The 19,146-nt window shown below is 36.2% G+C and overlaps 1 protein-coding gene across 4 annotated transcripts in view; it reads right to left on the reverse strand.

The window, feature by feature from the left end:
- The window catches only part of FRMD3 (FERM domain containing 3), a 306,895-nt gene that overhangs the window by 147,500 nt on the left and 140,249 nt on the right, over positions 1 to 19,146 (reverse strand). For all 4 annotated transcript variants that reach the window (XM_074280139.1, XM_074280138.1, XM_074280141.1 and 1 more), the window contains one exon: positions 117 to 221. In XM_074280139.1, the coding sequence (XP_074136240.1) occupies positions 117 to 221 (105 nt within the window). Of the gene's footprint in view, positions 1 to 116; positions 222 to 19,146 lie in introns of those variants that run through there.

The following is a 19,146-nucleotide window of genomic DNA, read 5'->3' on the forward strand; positions in this document are numbered from 1 at the left end:
TTCCAAAAAGTTCTGAAAGAAATTAACCATTATCTTGGAAGTTATAAGAAAAATAGTGATGCATTATGGTTTGGGGGCTACCTTATGAGAACTATCCAGATAAGGTTTTTACCTACCCGTTGCTTCTCAGGATCCACATATCGAATGCCAAAATAATCCTTCTCCAGCAAACTGTAATAGTTGCAGATGTGGTCTATGAGAAACTGACCTTTGGTCTCCCTCTGCAAAGGAAATACACTTAAGTTAACAGGCTGACAACAATTCCTTGGAGATCGCTGGAGTTCTATGCGCCCTGATACAATTCTGTTTTCAATCCCCTAAGGTCTACATGTATTCCCAAAGTTCATTTGTAAATCTGTTTCTTTTGGGAAAATATATTCTGTGCTGCAAAGAGCTACATTGTAAAGGGTGATTCCTCTGCTAGTCTATAAAATCTAGGTGTGGTGTGAAGGACAGAATGTTACTAGATAAAAAAATCAAAATACCTAATTTCAAATTCTGGTCCTGATACTTAATAGCTATGTGTCTGTGGGCAAGTCTTCTGTGAGATTTTTTTAATCCGATAAAATTACTCGCATATCCTACTTCTTGGAGTTTGTATAAAAAGAGTATTTTTCAGCCTGCAAAGTGTCAAAGCAGTTCAATGAGCAAGACTTTTAATAAGTCTTTGCATTCAACTGAAATGACTGAACAAGAGCTCATTTAACTAGATTATCTAAATTTATAACCAAAGAACTGAGTTCTTTGTGCTGGGAGCAATGGGACATACAACATAGGAAGAGGAATAAGAAATTAATTTGTTCCTTCTTTCCTAAGAACAAAGCTAAATTTCAGCATTTTTAGTGTTCACTCACCTCAATTTCTACCTTATTTTCCAGTCTCTAGATGACCCTCATCTCAGGTCAAATCCTAAAATAGTATGGGAGTAGTAACTATCCTGGAGTGGTTATCATTTTCCTGTGTGATACTACTGAATCACAGGCTTGAAAGATTTCACTTCTAGCTCAAGCCTAGAACCTAATAATACAATAAGCTTCTAACACTGCTCAAAAGGTGGTGAGCTCATTAGTACATGCTAGGGGAAAAACCAACATCCTTGTCTGTGAAAAGCTCTAGTTTTCTCCAAAAATCTCACACTGAAAGCTTAAATCAGGCTATAGTTTACTCACATCCCAGAAAAATGCCAGCTAATTAATTAAAAAGGAAAAAGGAAAAAAAGTCCTAAATAAAATTGATTTTTAAATTTCGATTCCCATCATTGCTTTCTTTAAAAATGTATATATCCAGGAGGTTCAAGTGGCATCTGCATTTACAAATAGAGACCAGAGACCATTTACAAATAGGTCCAGAGACCAAAAGAATAATCAATGAATTTACTAGCTTTTATATCATTTCAGTCAGTTTCCCACACATTCAAACAATCAAGCTTAGCATTTGAGTTTATTAGAGAATTAACAGGTTCTAGGGATAAATGGGGAAGGGTGTAAAACATGACAACAAAGCTCTCATTTTTAAGTCTTTCCACAACACTAAATCTGCCATGCTGAAAAGATATGGGTGAATTAAAAAAGTTAAAATAGCAAGGAATGAAGCTGACTTTAATTTTGAACAACATTTTCTACACACAAAGATAGTATAAGTAAGGGTGGCTGCCAATAGGCCTTCTTTTGACTAATATCTGTTATTTGTAGTAGAATGGTGACTGTCATTGGGAACTGTCTGAATGTAACTGAAAACATGGCTAAAATATAAACTCGTTGAAGGCAGAACATGTCTTGTTTCTTTTTGTATCCCTAAGGCTTAGCATAGTGCCTGATACACTATTAGGCTCTTACTAAATGTTTGATTGGTTAGATATTCCCACATAAACGCAAACCAGCTAAATATCCACCCATTACTTTTCTCATAAAGAACAATATAGAAATTCCACTTGATCCCATGTAAATGGGAAATTCTATTTGTCAAACATTCTTCCTGGGGCCCGGAGCCTAGTAATACTTTCCAATACTAAACACATAGTTGGACACATCTCTTTCAAGTGCTGAATAATTGGTTGCAGCTTTTTTAGGGCTTTTCTAGCTATTGATACCTTTATTCCTACTATTCTATTCTATTTCAATTATATATCCAAGGAAATCTGAATTCATATCACTGCACAAAATTGAGAAAGAAATCCATGCTCTATTCCAATTTTTGCTACTGATGGACTGTAGCTAGGTGGTGCAATGAATGGAGCACTGGATCGAAACTCAGGAAGTCCATAATAAAATCTTGCCTCAGTCACTTATCTATGTGATCCTAGAAATACCACTTAACCTCTGTCTCCTTCAATTTCCTCACCTATAAAATAGGGATAAAAATAGTCCCTACCTCCCAGGGTTTTTGTGAGGATCAAATGAAATAATAGTTTAAAAACCCTTTGCAAACTTTAAAGTACTCCATAAATATTAATTATTTTATTTTTTTAATTGTTACAATTTGATATTGAGCTCAATTCTTATACTGAGTAAAGGCAATGTTTTCCATCTAATAGGATTCTGAGAAGCAAAGATAAAGTAACCAGATTGATGGACAAAAAAAGAAATAATTGTGGAAGCTAGGACCGTAGGGATTATTATCCTGCAGAATCTAAGACTTGAGAAAAAAGGGGTAGAAAGAACTGTCTTCAAATATTTAAAGGATAGCCATGTAGAAAAGGGATCAGATTTTATCCATGTGAATCCATCTAAAATCAGGGGCAAAGAAGGAATTTACAAAAAGGAGGTAGATTTTGGCTCATCGGGGAATTTCTCAGTAGTCAGAACTATCAGAAAATAGAATAAACTATCTTGGGAAGTAGAGACAACACTGTCCCTGGAATTATACATGATAAAATGAAAAAAAAAAGAAAAACTTGAAGTCTAGAGCAGAAGACATGGGTTTGATTTCTATTCTGCTGCTTAATTTCTGTGGAACTTTGAGCAAGTCCCTTTAACCCTTCCAGACACAATTTTCTCCTCTATAAAATGAGAATGTTGGACTAAGTAATCTTTAAGATTCCTTCTAGCTCTAACCCTAAATGCAATATTTTTATAACTCACAATTCCCTCAACCCATGTTTGTGTCATGGTGAGAACAGATAATCACTAGAGGGCTCCAATTACACAGAGATAAGTAGACTAATGCCAAATAGTGCATGGGTTCTAACCAGAACCATTCACATGAATGCCTCCAGATGTTTCCTATTTGCATATAAAACATTTTTTATTAATTTTATAATTATAACATTTTTGACAGTACATATGCATAGGTATTTTTTTACATTATCCTTTGTACTCGCTTCTGTTCTGAATTTTTTCCCTCCTTCCCTCCACCCCCTCCTCTAGATAGCAGGCATTCCAATACATATTAAATATCTTATAGTATATCCTAGGTACAATATATGTGCAGAACAGAATTTTGTTGTTGTTGCTGTTGTTGTTGCAAAGGAAGAATTGTATTCAGAAGGTAAAAATAATCTGGGAAGAGAAACAAAAAAAATGCTCACAGTTTACACTCATTTACCAATGTTCCTTTTCTGGGTGTAGCTGATTCTGTCCATCATTGATCAATTGGAATTGGATTAGATCTTCTCTATGTTGAAGATATCCACTTCCATCAGAATACATCCTCATACAGTATCATTGTTGAAATGTATAATGATCTCCTAGTTCTGCTCATTTCACTCAGCATCAGTTGGTTTAAGTCTCTCCAGGCCTCTCTGTATTTCTCCTGTTGGTCATTTCTTACAGAACAATAATATTCCATAACCTTCATATACCATAATTTACCCAACCATTCTCCAATTGATGAACATCCATTCATTTTCCAGTTTCTAGCCACTATGAAAAGGGCTGCCACAAACATTTTGGCACATACAGGTCCCTTTCCCTTCATTAGTATTTCCTTGGGATATAAGCCCAGTAGTAGCACTGCTGGGTCAAAGGGTATGCACATTTTGATAACTTTTTGGGCATTAATTCCAGATTGCTCTCCAGAATGGTTGGATTCTTTCACAACTCCACCAACAATGCATCAGTGTCCCTGTTTTCCCAGATCCCCTCCAACATTCATCATTATTTGTTCCTGTCACTTAGCCAATCTGACAGGTGTGTAGTGGTATCTCAGAGTTGTCTTAATTTGCATTTCTCTGATCAGTAGTGATTTGGAACACTCTTTCATATGAGTGGAAATAGTTTCAATTTCATCATCTGAAAAGTGTCTGTTCATATCCTTTGACCATTTATCAATTGGAGAATGGCTTGATTTCTTATAAATTAAAGTCAATTTTCTGTATATTTTGGAGATGAGGACTTTATCAGAACCTTTAACTGTAAAAATGTTTTCCCAATTTGTTACTTCCCTTCTAATCTTGTTTGCATTAGTTTTGTTTGTGCAAAAGCTTTTTAATTTGATGTAATCAAAATTTTCTATTTTGTGATCAGTAATGGTCTCTAATTCTCCTTTGGACACAAATTCCTTCCTCCTCCACAAGTGTGAGAGGTAAACTATCCTATGTTACTCTAATTTATTTATGATTTCGTTCTTTATGCCTAAATCTTGGACCCATTTTGATCTTATCTTAGTATGTGGTGTTAAATGTGGGTCCATGCCTAGTTTCTGACAAGCTAATTTCCAGTTTTCCCAGCAGTTTTTGTCAAATAATGAATTCTTATCCCAAAAGTTGGGATCTTTGGGTTTGTCAAACACTAGATTGCTATTTTTATTCACTATCTTGCCCTGTGAACCTAACCTATTCCACTGATCAACTAGTCTATTTCTTAGCCACTACCAAATGGTTTTGGTGACTGTTGCTTTATAATATAGTTCTAGATCAGGTACAGCTAGACCACCTTCATTTAATTTTTTTTCATTACTTCCCTTGAAATTCTCGACCTTTTGTTGTTCCATATGAATTCTGTTGTTATTTTTCCTAGGTCATTAAAATAGTTTCTTGGGAGTCTGATTGGTATAGCACTAAATAAATAGATTAGTTTAGGGAATATTGTCGTCTTAATTATATTCACACGGCCTATCCAAGAGCAATCAATGTCTTTCCAATTATTTAAATCTGACTTTATTTTTGTGGCAAGTGTTTTGTAATTTTGCTCATATAATTCCTGACTTTCCTTTGGTAGATATATTCCCAAAATATTTTATACTATCGACAGTTATTTTGAATGGAATTTCTCTTTGTATCTCTTGTTCTTGGATTGTGTTGATAATGTATAAAAATGCTAAGGATTTATGTGGATTTGTTTTGTATCCTGCAACTTTGTTAAAGTTCTGAATTATTTCTAATAGCTTTTTAGCAGAGTCTTTGGGTTCTCTAAGTTATACCATCATGTCATCTGCAAAGAGTGATAGTTTGATTTCCTCATTTTCTTGCTCTTAATTCCTTGAATCTCTTTTTCGGTTCTCATTGCCGAGGCTAGCATTTCTAGTACTATATTAAATAGTAATGGTGATAGTGGGCAACCTTGTTTCACTCCTGATCTTACAGGGAAAGGTTCCAGTTTATCGCCATTACATATGATGTTTACTGATGGTTTTAAATATATGCTCCTTATTATTTTAAGGAATAGTCCATTTATTTCTATACTCTCAAGTATTTTTAGTAGGAATGGCTGTTGGATTTTATCAAATGCTTTTTCTGCATCTATTGAGATGATCATATGGTTTTTATTAATTTGATTATTAATATGGTCAATTATACTAATAGTTTTCCTAATATTAAACCAGCCCTGAATTCCTGGGATAAATCCTACTTGATCATAGTGTGTTATCCTGGGGATGATTTTCTGAAGTCTTTTTGCTAATATGTTATTTAAGATTTTAGCATCAACATTTTAATAGCATCAACTGCTAGCATGAAACAGAGTCTCCTTAACAAAATCCACAACCATTTAGGCAAAAGAGAGGTATGACAATTCACACAGGCAAAGCAAAATGGAGGAAACAGTCCTATATCCTGAGTATGATGTGCTATTGAATGGGAAACTCATTGAGTAACTCCATCAATACACAGCATACAAACAATAAACCTAGATAGGTACAACAGATGAACTAGGATTAGGATCCAGAAATGAAAAGAGAGAAGAACTAAGACTGGGTTGCATGTGGAAAAGTAAACAGTGCTTATAATCATCAAAAGCTGTGATCTGCCACCAAAATCCATATTTTTCATTAAGTCTATCAAAAATTAAAATATTATAGAAATACCATATGGCTAGGAATCGTGGAAGAGTATAGCAAAAAAAACAGGATTACAGATGATCCAATAGTCATTAGAGAGATGGAAGTACAATTCTCATTTTACAGTTGAGGAAACTGAGCCAAACAGAGAAAACATGACTTGCCCAGGTCATATAGCTAGAAAGTATCTGAGGCTGGACTTTCCTTTGATTATATAGAATATATATAGAAATATATATATATATATATATATATATATATATATATATAGAGAGAGAGAGAGAGAGAGAGAGAGAGAGAGAGAGAGAGAGAGAGAGAGAGAGAGAGAGAAGAGAGAGAAATTAGGTCTTCCTGACTCTTAAGTCCAGCACTCCAGCCATGGGTCTATTTAGTTGCTCCTAACCCACAAAACCCATATAACCCATATAAACAAAAGTTCATTGGGTACAAAAACATTTTTAAATAATTTAAAAATAATAATAATAATAATAAGGGGTTCAAAAATCAGAGTTTACGAACTGTCCCAATAGATTGTGTAAACATCACTAGCCATTATAGCATCTATTTTCTATTTCAATTTTCTCTTATTCTAGGAAACAATCAATTGCAGAACAGGTCTTCAATTTTTCTCAGCTATCAGTTTAATAAACATAAGCATTTATTAAGCAGTTAATTATATGCCAGGCAGCCTTGTTAGTCCCTGAGGATATAATTATATACAAAAATATATAATCCCTTTCTCCTTCTCTACTCTTCTCTCTCTCTCTCTCTCTCTCTCTCTCTCTCTCTCTCTCTCTCTCTCTCTCTCTCTCTCTCTCTCTCTCTCTTTCTCTGTCTTTCTTTCTCTCCCTCCCTCTCTCTCTCCCTCTCCTTCTCTTTCTCCCTCTCCCTCTCCCTCCTTCCCTACGTCCCTCCTTCTCTCCTTCCATCCCCTTTCTTTCTTCTTCTGGCCTGACACCATGCTTTAGATTGTAAGAAGACTAGTTAGCAAACAATGGAGATTTTACTGGACTTGAGGAATTACTATTATTGCATTTTGCAGTTTCAAAATTTTGTATTTCTCCAATAGGTATATTCAAATTAAAATGTTAAACACAGAGCCTTGCCCAGCTTGGAAATTAAACTGAGAAAGTCACAGAGTACTGAATTGAGCATAAAAGACACTTAACACAACTTCAACTTTCAAATGTTTTGGTTTAAAATAGAAAACAATAAAAATAATTTTTAAATGAAGTTGTAAGAACCTCAGTAGTCACTCTACCCAAGTAAGGGCTGCAAAACTCCTTTTCCCACCAGGGGGAAATTTCACTATCAAGTAGCAGCTAATTCCACATAGCATTAGCTGCCATCTTCCCCACCTTTTAATCAGCACCAGTCTCTACATTTACAGGGGTTCTCAAACTACGGCCCGCAAGCCAGATGCAGACCACTGAGGACATTTATGCAGTCACCAGGTTATGGCAAATGGGTTGAGGGGCGGAGACAGAGTGTGAGCTTTTGTTTTTACTATAGTCCGGCCCTCCCACAGTCTGAGGGACAGTGGGAGGCCCCATATTTAAAAAGTTTGAGGACCACTGCAAGTCTAAAACATGATTTTTGGTCAGGTTCACTAGTCCCTTCCCACAATGTCTGGTCCTGAATAACTCAAATTGGAATCCTATGAAAATCCACTGCATTTTACTAATTTGAGTGCTCTTTTCGATTGGTCACATAAAAGACTTGACCTGCTTCCAGAGATCCTACATTCCCTTCTTATTATGAGTATTCCCCTCAATATTTTCTCCATGTTAACTCCCCTCATGCTGTGTTTTATCTTGTAATGTTCTCTTCTTCTTTATACTGAATCTGGGAATCTCAAAACTTCATTAAGACCAACATACACATAAAGAAAGGTGTTCATTTTTTCTCTGTGAAACTTCTATAGTTATGTTAGAAGTTAAAAAAGGGAGGCACTTTGTTAACAACTGATACCTTTTGGATGGTTAAGTAAATAGCCTACAAAATCCAGCCATCGTTTTATAAAATGATTCCTCAATAGGCCTTAATGAAAACTATGTATCTTTTTAATCTTTTGCCAAGTTTACTGTACTAGTTTCCCCAGAAATTTTTTTCCAATTGAAAAACCTAACATTAAACCTTGGATTAGACTAGTATCTCATAAAAGCAACATCATTTGTTTTCTATTCTTGATGCCATCATTGTTGTTGTTTATCCTTAATTCTCAGTAAAGTGATGTCTTGACTTGCAAGATAATTGGATATATGCGAGACAGAGCTATGCAAAGTCACTAGTCCCACTCTCTCCTCCAGAATTATCAAAGTCCAGTGGTAAGACACAGGTCAGGACAACTGGTGATGGCTCTGGATGCACTGGAAAACCTAGCTTTTTAAGCTAGAGTCTTTCCCAGGTCTCAGTTTGTCTGAGGCAACACGCATTCAATTGTTTAAGGCTAAGTAAGTTGCCAACATTGTCAAAAGATGAAAGATCTTATGTGAGATTCTTAAACTTTTTGAGCCTCAGTTTCATATAATTCATTCATTTATGAATTGAAAAAGATGGTTTCTAAGGCCTCTTCATCCATAAAATTATATTCTTATATCCTACAAGTAGGAAAATACTGAGTATCTGAAAAATTGGAATGGATACTGATTCTAATAATTCTGTTCTCAAAAGTGAATACATGGGGATAATAATATATGTAAATATGTTTGTGGAACCAAAGTGAATGTGAGGGAAATATTGAAGATTTCTTAGAAATACCAGCTGAAAAAGTTCTCAAGTTATCAAGATACATATTCAGGAGCAAAGTGCTTTGAAGGTACAAGATTGGGATATCTCTTTATCCTTTATCCTTCTATTTTTTCAATCAATGAAACTCCACCTTTTCTCTTTCCCCCTTTCCTCATGAAAGAAAGAAAAAGAAAATCTTTTTACAAACACAAACAATTGAACAAAAGGAATTCTCACACTGGCCATTTCTAAATGAAATATGTCTCAACCAGCATTCTAAATTCTTCACCTCTTTGTCAGGCAATGGGAAGATCATAATTTCTCTAGAATCATAATAAGTATTTATTAAGCATCCACTATATACTAGGCCCTGAGGGGGAAGAATTGCAATGACTGAAACAATCTCAACTCAAAAAGAACTTGCATGCTAATGGCTGTAGATTGTAGGATATAAAAGTCTGTGTTTTACATGGCCACCAATCCGGTACTACTGAATGGGGCAAAACTGAGAGACAAAAACTCAAGTTTTTAAGAATTCTACTTCCTCTGAGAAGAGGTTATTCTGCCTTTATTCTCATTGCCATTTTGATTAATTTGCTGTTGGTTTGATCAGTAGAAAGAATGTAAGAGGTGCAGGGAAGTATTATATTCTTCCTTCCTTTCTTCTCCTTCTATTTCATTTCCTTCTTCATTTGTATCTCCAATTCTTATTACAGGACTTTGTCCATTGCAGAATAAATATTTGTTGGGTTAGACTAACAAATTTTGTGTATGTCAGAATATAAGCTTCTAAAAAAACAAGGTTCATGTCATATAGAAGTCTATGTGCAATATTAGGCACATAAGAGGTACTTAAATGCTGTGTCATAAGAAAAAAATTAGGAAGAAATTAGAGAAAGAAAGGAAAAAAGAGAAAAGGTAGTTAAAGTTAAAAAAAAATTTAGATTGGCTAGAATGTTTTATACTTTTATCTTTAGTAGAGATAATACATCCCATAGATGTACCCTTGAAAGGGCATACTAACAAAAGATGAAGTCTGGGGCCTCCTTATAAATGTTAACTTATAAAGAAAGAATCTCATGGTCTATTTTTCAATTCTCACATATCTACTCTGAATATTCTAGGAATGGTCCTGAATTTCTTTTTCATCTTTGAAAATCCTATGTGTTTGGTCTCTAACCTTGTTCTAGCCAGATTCATCTATATAATCATGGTCTGAAACAATTTAAGATGTTTTCAATTTCAAGAGAAGGAAAGCAGCCTTCAATTAGGAGCTGCCAATCAGACACTACAGAGCAGGGAGGGAGACAGTCTGTGGTCACATAATAAGGAATACCAAATGCATCTGGGAGCCTAATGATGGAGACTGAAACAGCATACCAGATTACTTTGGAAGAGCCGAGCACTCAGCAAAACTAGCCAATTAAGTACAAAGCCCCTTCACAACCCTCCTCCACCTGTCAAGAATCTTGTATAGGTTGTCCAATTGTCTCCAAAAACAGTTTAGCACTAACATCCTATTCCTGCATGAAGGTGAAGGGAGATTAAGCCTGACCAAAAGAAGCTATCCATGAGCAAATTCAGACCCGTTTACTTGATTAGCTGGCTTTTATTTACAGAGTGGGGAAACAGCGTCCTTGGTAAACTATTACAGAGACGCAACTAACAAGGGCAGAGAGTTATCTGTAACAAAATGAAAAAATATCTTTTGTTTTTAATATTCTCTCCCATGTTTCAATGTAAAGGGTTTATCACTGAAGTGAAGTAAGTGAAGATTCTGGAAGCAATAAAATTCAAGAAACATGATCGTTAGTTATCTTGTAGCATGTATCTTTTCCTTAATTATTGACAATTTTTCTCCAGTTAGAGCTCCTTTAGGTTGGGCTCATGGTATTGAATTTGAATTAGTGTGGTATGATGGACAGTCAGCCTTGGAATCAGGAAGGAAGAAAACAAGCATTTGTTGAGGGTCAACTATATGCAGGAACATTGCTAAGCATTTTACAAACATCTCATTGATCCCCCACAACAACCCTGGAAGATAGGTGCTGTTATGATACCCATTTATAGATGGAAAAACTGAAACAGACAGATGTGAACAGTTATGTGACATATACAGCCACATACATAACTAGTGTCTGAGGCCAGTTTTGAAATCAAGTCTCCCTAACTCCAGGCTCACCACTCTATTTATTGAGCCTTTGTTCAAATTTTACTTCTGACTAATTTTGTAACGCAAGCAATTCATTTATCTTTTCAATGTTTTGTATATGGGCCAGACACCTCAAAATATTTTAATGAATAAAATAAAAACATAAGATTACAAAGAAAAGCAATTATGTTGAAATGCAGTATCAAAAATACTTTTTTGAAAAACAAGTTCACATGCCAATGGTTCTATATATTCAAAAGTTCCTATACGACTTGCCATTCTGCTTTGATGGAAAGATTTTTCACACTAGAAGTCCCTATCCCAATGAAATCAAGGGCCTACATCTCTCTTCATCATTTCTTCCCACCTACAAAAAGAAATCCATGTTAATGGCTAAAATTCACAGATCATTCCCAAACCCCCTCTGATCTGCTTCTTCTGCTTCATGCTCCAGCAAACATTTCCCCAAAGTTGCCAATAATTAGCAAGACAATCATGTCTGAGTTTTAACTGTTCCTGCTGCTCTCCAACTGTCTGTTAATGAGCAGCAAAACAGCAACAGGAGACTCAAGCTGGAAAAGCAATAGGCCCAGAAAATCCCTAAGTGCCTGCTCACCTTCTTGAATAATTGAAAGGTATAGTCGTTCTTCCTAAAGATGAAACAGGAGCATTCAAGCACAGCTCCATTCAAATCACGTGAACACGAAGAAACTGGTGTCAGCCCAGGGCACCTGCCAAGGAGAATAGGGCACACCTGGAACTGCTGCTTCCCTGAAGGTCCCAGTCTAGAATTCTCCTTCAGGATGTCAGGAGTAGACCCAAAGTGCCAGGGTACTCTACAGGCAAACAGTCAGGAGCTTAAAGCTCAGGAATAGAATTGTGGATTTGGCTAGGGTTGGATTCACTTTTCAATATCTCTGAGTCTAAGATCTCTTCATTCTATCTTCCTCACAGCAAGAACAGTGGAAGCATGTTGTTCAGTTATTTTTCAGTCATGCCTGATTCTCTATGACCCTTTTTGGAATTTTCTTGGCAAAGATACTGGATTTCCCCTAGTGAGTGGATGTATAGCATAAGGGAAAGGGATATGCAAGTCAGGAGCACCTAGGTCAGGCTCAGCTCTTGTTTGCTACCTAACTGTGTCTGTGTCCCATCTGTCAAATTAGAAAACTGGACTAAAATCCAAAGGTATTTTACAATGTTAAAATTTTTCTAGTGAGTGTTCTAAAACTACCACTGGGGTATGTGATATGGGTGGTATCATTTATACAAAAACTGCAACATGCAACTAAAGGGAGATCCTTAATGAGGTCATTGAATATTATTTCATACACAAGGACATTCCCCCTCAGAACAAGCAATTCTCTGCAATTACGGGGGGTAGTAGATATAACACTGAACTGGGAGTTGGAAAAATCTGAGTTCAAATCCCACCTCAGACTTACTATTTCTGTGACTCTTTGCAAATCAATTAAGCATTGCCTGCCTTAGTTTCTTCATCTGTAAAATGGATAATAGCACTTATCTCCTGGGATTGTTGTAAGAATATAATAAATTAATATTTATAAAGAACTTTGCAAATTTTAAAACTACATAAATGCTGGCTATTATTATCATTACTCTACAAATATATATTTCTTTACAATAGAAGAATGAATATTTGTGGGTCAAAGATATACAAATATTGTAAGCACACTTTTTTCTGCTAGAGCCTGGAAGGGATCCCTCCATCTACAATCCCTTTAAAATACTCTCTCCTACCCTCGTCCCACCCCCTAATCTCCTCCCCATCTCATTCCTTTCCAAAATATTTTTATATACATTGTCTTCTCATTCCTTTCCTTGGTCAAAACAAAACCAAAAAAGAAAATGTTCATTCCCCACACATTGTGGTCACCACAAAATCTTTAATTCTAACTTGAGTAGTGTCATTCAGAAAATATCTATTTGAATTCAACATGTTTGCCAATTGGGTTATTAGCAAGTTCTGGCCCACACAATTTTTATAACTATGGTATTTGGGAGGCATGGAGAGGGAATTTCTGCATATAAACATTGCAGAACATTATGTCACAACTATTTAAAAACTGAAATGTGTAGGATGGGCTCCCCTCCACCAAGCCTCCTTCTCTCTCTTCTGCTTAGTAATGAAAAAAATAGAAGCTTGGCTACATTTACTTGTCATCTGAGAGTTGTAGGAATCCAGGAAAAATATGTTTTGCTTTCTTGAGGTTTAATATATACAGAGATTGATGGGGGATTTTAAGAGCCATTAGCACTATTGCAAACAGGCTTTGTCCTCTCCATTCACCTTTCTTTTTTCCCCACCATCTACAGCAAAATAGCACTTAGGTAAGAAAAAATATCAGATCCACTCAACAAGCTCTTCATATCTGAAGTGCATTTTATGCCATTGCTTAGCAGAACAAGGATGTGGACAGGAGTGGTGTGGTTGAATAAAATCCAACCCAAACAAGTCATTATTAAGCATCCCCAGGGTACAGTGGAAAGAATACAAACTCTGAGTCAAAAAACCTAGGTTTTTAATCCTGCTTCTGATACTTACTATTTGTGTGATGTCTGGCAAACTGCTCAACTTTTCTGGACCTCAGTTTTGTAAAAAGGAGTGAGGGAGGTAGGAGAAGGAGAAGTTGTACCTTACAGTCTTAAAGTTCCATTCTACCTCAAGATCTATGACCTTTCAATCTGTGCACAACCGAGGTGACCCAGTGGATAGAGCACTGGGTTTGGAATCAGGAAGACTCATCTTCATGATTCCAAATCTGGCCTCAGACACTTACTAGCTGTGTGATCCTGAGTGAGTCACTTAAACCTATTTGCCTCAGTTTCCTCATTTGCAAAATAAGCTGAAGAAGGAAAAAGTAAATCACACTAGTATCTTTCCCAAGAAAATCCCAAATTCAGGTATGACTAAAATGACTAAACAACAAACAACTATTTGTTTGTAGGGTACTGAGGTAAGTGCTAGGGATATAAAGATAAGATAAAACAAAAACCAATGTCTGCCCAAAAGAAGCTTAAATTTTTAGGAATAAAACATGTAGTATAAGTATAGAATGTACAGGATATAACAGAAATGTAATTATATGATAAATTTGAGGAGGAAGAAGAACATTAAAAACTGAGAGCTCAGATCGCAGAATTTTAGAAACATCCCATCTAGCTGAACCCATGCACTAAAGAAATCACCACTGTGACATTCTCAACAAGGAATCACCCAGCCTCTACTTAAAAAGGGTAAACCTACCATCTCTCCATGGAGCCATTCATTGGATAGTAGGGAGGAAAGGACAGTTCTATGTGTTATGAAGTCCATCCTCAAATAGAGGTTAAATCAGAAAAGGCTTCCCATAGGAGAGGGCACCTAAACTTAACCTTGAAGGAAGCAAAGGATTCTGAGAAATGCAGATGTTGTAGAAGTACATTCTAAGCATAGTGTACTGCCTAGGCAAAGGCACAAAGGATGGAGGAAAAAGTTCATAGAAAAAAAATTGGGCTGGAACTTTGAATGTATAAAGGAGAATAAAGGGTCGTAATGCTAAAAAGGTAGATTGGATCTAGATTGTCAGGAGTCTTCACTTCCAAGAAGAGGAGTTTGCTTTTAATTCTAGAGGTTCTTGAACCCCTGCCTTAGGAAAACTGAGCCAGGGGCATGACTTAGCGAGGGAAGCAATAAAGAGTCCAATTAAGAAATTGTTGTGAGTCCAGACAAGTGGTGATGAAAGTCTGAACTAGGGTAGCAACTTAATGAATGGAAAGAAAGGATGAAAAAAAGCTATGGCAGTGGCAGTGAGACTTGGCAATTGATTGTATGTGGAAAGAGGGGACAGAAAGGAAAATAAAGATTTAGGATGTTCAGGTTATGAATATGAAATTGATGAGACCACATCTTGTATATGGTATGAGATATTTATCTATACCTAGTTTCTGCCATACTGTTTTCCAGTTTTTTCCAGTCATTTTTGTCAAATAATACACACTGAAGCATGCTATTTCCCCTTTTACTCTTTTTATACGAAATGACTGATATGGGAATGTTTACATGATTGCACATGTACATTTATATCTGATTGCTTAGCATCTCAGAGAGTGAAGAGGGGAGGGAGGGAAAGAGGGATAGAATTTGGAACACAAAACTATAGAAAAAAGTTTTAGATTATTTTAACATGCCACTGGGGATACAAATACAAATACACACTCACACACACACATCACACACACACACACACACGTGTGGTGTATTGGTGTATGTGTATGTGTGTGAGGAGGGAGAGAGAGAGAAAGAGACAGACAGAGAGAGACAGACAGACAGACAGACAGAGACAGAGAGAGAGAGAGAGAGAGAGAGAGAGAGAGAGAGAAAGCAAAAAGAAATTGAACACAAAAAAATAGCAGTGTCCCCAATAGAGAGATGCATAAGTATGTGTGGCCTTTGTTTTTCTAGCACTTAGCACTGTATTAAGTAGATATTTAATAAATGCTATAATACTAAGAAGTAAAGAGAATCAGAGTTCAGAGGGAGAAACCTTAGCTTCTTTTGCAGAGAAAGCAAAAGGTGCCTCCTTAGCAAAGGGCTCTCTGAACCTTGCTCATTTGCATTTATATCTAACTCTCCTAGCATAACTCTCCTAAAGAGCAGAACTAGAAAAACACAAGAAGCAATCTGAAATAGTAGAGAGAGTGCTGGACTTATAGTGAGGAAGGCTTGGGTTCAAATTTTACCTAAAATACACCCTAATTATGTTCCTGTGAATAAACCATTTTATCTCTAGACCTCAGACTCTTCATCTATAAAATGAGAGAACTAGACTACATGAGCTCTGAGGTTCCTTCCAAATCTATATCTATAACCCCCTAGTCTTGGATTTGAGACTGAAGTCCCTTTCTGCTTCAAATTTTCTGTCCCTAAGAAGAGTCAGGAGTGGCTAGATCAACCTGCACCTGAATAGAAATCAGGAAAGGAAGAGAGGAGAAGGAAAATAATGAGAGAACAGGAAAAGATTGGTGCAGAGGACAAGATTTTAAAAGGAGAAATTTAAAGGAGAGAAAAAAAGAAAAAGAAATAATACAGAGAAAAGAGAGCATATAGAGAGACATAATTTATGACTTCTGCACTTGAAGCAGGTGGCAATGGAAGAAAAGGAAGAAAGAGGTTAAACTAGAGTATAATCCCCAGGAGAAAGATAACCATTCTGGGGGTGCCAAGAAGATTCTAAGCTATGAAAGAAAAGAAAGTATCTATACACAGAACCAGAAGCAAGATAGGTAGGCAAGGAAGTCCCTTCCCTAGCATAGCACTGTTGGCAACTTCTAAATTCCCGCCACCACCCCCCTCTCGGGGAAAAAGTTCTGGTCACTTTGCCTTAGTTACAGTTTTGAGGAAAAGAAACTAAGTGAAGTAATTTCATGACCAGAAGAAAATTCACTCAAACCATTTCTTGAAATCAATCTTGAATCTATGGAAGCTACATTTACACTGTGCAGCAAAGAATCATTCATCAAAACCCTACAGGAAATCAAAGCATCTTTATTCAATTTTCCTGATGTTCCTAACTAGGGAGTCTCAAGAACAAAATACAAAGGTCTATTCATTGAACTGCCTCCATTAAGGCCTGTGTTAAATGTCATCAACGCTTCAGTAAAGAAGATAGCCATGTCCTCCATCCTCCCTAACCCAAATGATGGGCCAGCAATGGCCAGCAATTTTTTAAAATGCAGCAAATTTCCTGCCATCTGCCTCACACCTGGAGAAAGTCCTTGGGGGTTATCTTTAAAGGATGTAAAGACACACAAAATCATTTTCACAGAATCATTTTCTGATCTTTTTCCAGACAAATCAACTGCCTAAAGAATACGTATCCAGAACTTTAATTATGCTAGCTGATTGACTGAATGACTAAAGAACCAAACCTCTGCCTTCAGCTTCTCAAAAATAATAACAGACACTTTCTCCCATCTTACATATAAAGAAGTTAAGGTTTAGAGAAGAAATTGAACAACTTGCCAATGATTTACCACACATAGAAAATGTTAGAGGCAGGATCTGAGACCATGTTTTCCTGACTCCAAGTCTAGAAGATAAACCACTCTATCACATCACATTGCCTCTTCAAGATGATGGTCTTACATACCTCCCATAAGTCTCAAATCACTGACTTTTTTTGTTCTGAAGGAGCAGCATGACCATTTGATTTTATTTATTACATTGTAAAAGAATGTTAGCTCCCCCAAAGACAGGAACTGTTTCATTGTTATCTCAGCCCCTCATATAGTATCTGGAAGACAGAAGTCATTTATAATATTTATAATACGTGTTGAATTGATTTGAACAGAGAAATCTGCCTAGGTCCTCAGATTTTGTCCAGCATCACCTCAGTTTTCATCAAAAATTTGACCACAGCAAATAAACTCTACCTCTACATATTCCTTTGACATAATCCATTTCACAGCAAATAAATGTAAAAGTCAATCCTCTCAATATTAAGAAATAAAGAATACAAAACAAATCCACATCCATTTGAGTTATCTTTCTATTACAGGCTTCAGAACATGGAAAGGAATATCACTCAACTAAGATGTCTATTATATTGAATGTGGTTCCCCAGATGGTGTTGAGAACATGGAGTTTAAGAATTTTCCATCAAATTCAACTCTATTCAGAGTCAACAGAACACCTGTTAGAGCACAGAAGTGATGTATGTGTCTTAAAAATTTCCACTTTGCCGAGTGCCTCACCTCACATCTCCTCAGACAATCTCAGAGCCAGGGGTGAAATTTAGTCTTGGGAAAAATATGTTGACACTAGTATAACAAAGTATGCAGGATAGGGGAAAAGAAGCTTTTAAAAATAGCATAAAATTTAATACCCCAACAGGAAAAACATCCTCATGGGATAGTAGCAGAATTCTTTCCCAGGAATTTTATTAGATTAATCAATATACCTCTATTTATGAGGGAGAAAAAAGACAGAGAACTGAAATGACATTTCCTGTTGAACATTATGGAAAAATAATGATAACAGTACATTATTCCATCATGAGCTAAGATAATGCCCTAGGTAATTTGCTTTCCATTGATCGCTATTGAGCTTACTTCCCATTCAGCAGTGAATTAGCCTACCCCAAGAATGAATGACAACTATTTCTTTAAGATACAGTCCTATAAATTCACTTCATAACAAGTAATATCTAATAAAGTATCATCAGGGCCCCCCAGCAAAGTTTGTTGCCCAATAGTATCCAGAATTGGGCTTCTCTACCCACACACGAAGCTGTTCTCTTTAGATGGTCTGTCAGTCCATCCCGTTCAACCACCACAATTACCATCATTTCCTCTCCTCTACCATCCCTCTTTTCTTCATCAGCTATTATCACTCCTTTCTCTTCCATGGATTCCATTAGTGCAGGGCTCATAATGTTATCTGAATTGATTTTCTTAAAAGGCTTAAAGAACTTTAGTCAACAGAAGTGATATGGTTTTCTTCCATTTCAGAAACCTCCTTTAAAAAAAAAAGGTTATCCAAGATACTTGACACATGTGCCTGAAGCCAGTTCTCAACCAAACAGTACTCCCAAAAGAGAAGACTGTGATATAATGACATGTCACTGTAGGATCTCATAAGTTCAAGATAAGAAAAATAACATTCTGTCCTATGCCCTTAAATTATTAATTCCAAATTTTATACTGCCACCAGAACTTGAAATTTTGCAGAGATCTGCTCTGTTTATAACGTTTAAATATATTGTCTTCTGCATACTCCAAGCAGCAATTTGGGGTAGCTTATAAAAACTAGTAAAGATCTAGATTCAAATCCCACTTCTGGCGAATATTATGTGCATGACATTGGGAAAAGTCACATAGCCTCTCCCTGAGAATCTCTTCAAGACTATAGCATACAGAGATGAAAAGAACCTTCATTTTCTTACCTGAGAGTTACTTATTTCAGTGAAATCATAGTCTACATTATTATTCCCTTCCCTTTCCCTAACTATATTTCATACTATCATAGACTCATTCTAGAAGGAATGTCA

Source organism: Sminthopsis crassicaudata, chromosome 1, assembly GCF_048593235.1.
Source record: "Sminthopsis crassicaudata isolate SCR6 chromosome 1, ASM4859323v1, whole genome shotgun sequence".
Classification (NCBI taxonomy): Eukaryota; Metazoa; Chordata; class Mammalia; order Dasyuromorphia; family Dasyuridae; genus Sminthopsis; species Sminthopsis crassicaudata.